The sequence below is a fragment of the Penaeus monodon genome, chromosome 15 (assembly GCF_015228065.2).
Source record: "Penaeus monodon isolate SGIC_2016 chromosome 15, NSTDA_Pmon_1, whole genome shotgun sequence".
NCBI classification, from domain to species: Eukaryota; Metazoa; Arthropoda; class Malacostraca; order Decapoda; family Penaeidae; genus Penaeus; species Penaeus monodon.
The window spans coordinates 35434563-35434872 of NC_051400.1; the positions used below are offsets into that span (position 1 = coordinate 35434563).

A 310-nucleotide genomic window follows, 5' to 3' on the forward strand; every position below is an offset into this window, starting at 1 on the left:
ATGTAACAGGATACGAGTTTCTATGTGGAAATCAATATGACTTTGTCTGCTAATGTAAGCGGAGGACACACCTGAGGTTGGCGGCGTTGAGGGAGACGCCGTAGTAGACGAGCGAGGCGGCGACCCAGCAGAAGAGCGTGACGGCGGTCGTGCGGCGCAGCGACGGAGCCGTCAACAGGAACAGGGCCTTCGCGCAGCTCAGCTCGCTCTCCTTCGTTCGGGACGCCGCCAAGACCTTGGGGCGCGAGGGAAGGATGGAGAGGGAGGTTGGGTATATACGTGTCAGGGCATATGTGATGGATGCATATAC

The 310-nt window shown here is 58.1% G+C and overlaps 1 protein-coding gene across 1 annotated transcript in view; it reads right to left on the minus strand.

Annotated features, from left to right (window-relative positions):
- LOC119581988 (organic cation transporter protein-like) overlaps positions 1-310 on the minus strand; it is a gene marked incomplete in the record, with an annotated part of 7549 nt that overhangs the window by 1976 nt on the left and 5263 nt on the right. Inside the window, 1 exon segment of the mRNA XM_037930175.1 lies at positions 72-235. Coding sequence (XP_037786103.1) covers positions 72-235 — 164 coding nt within the window.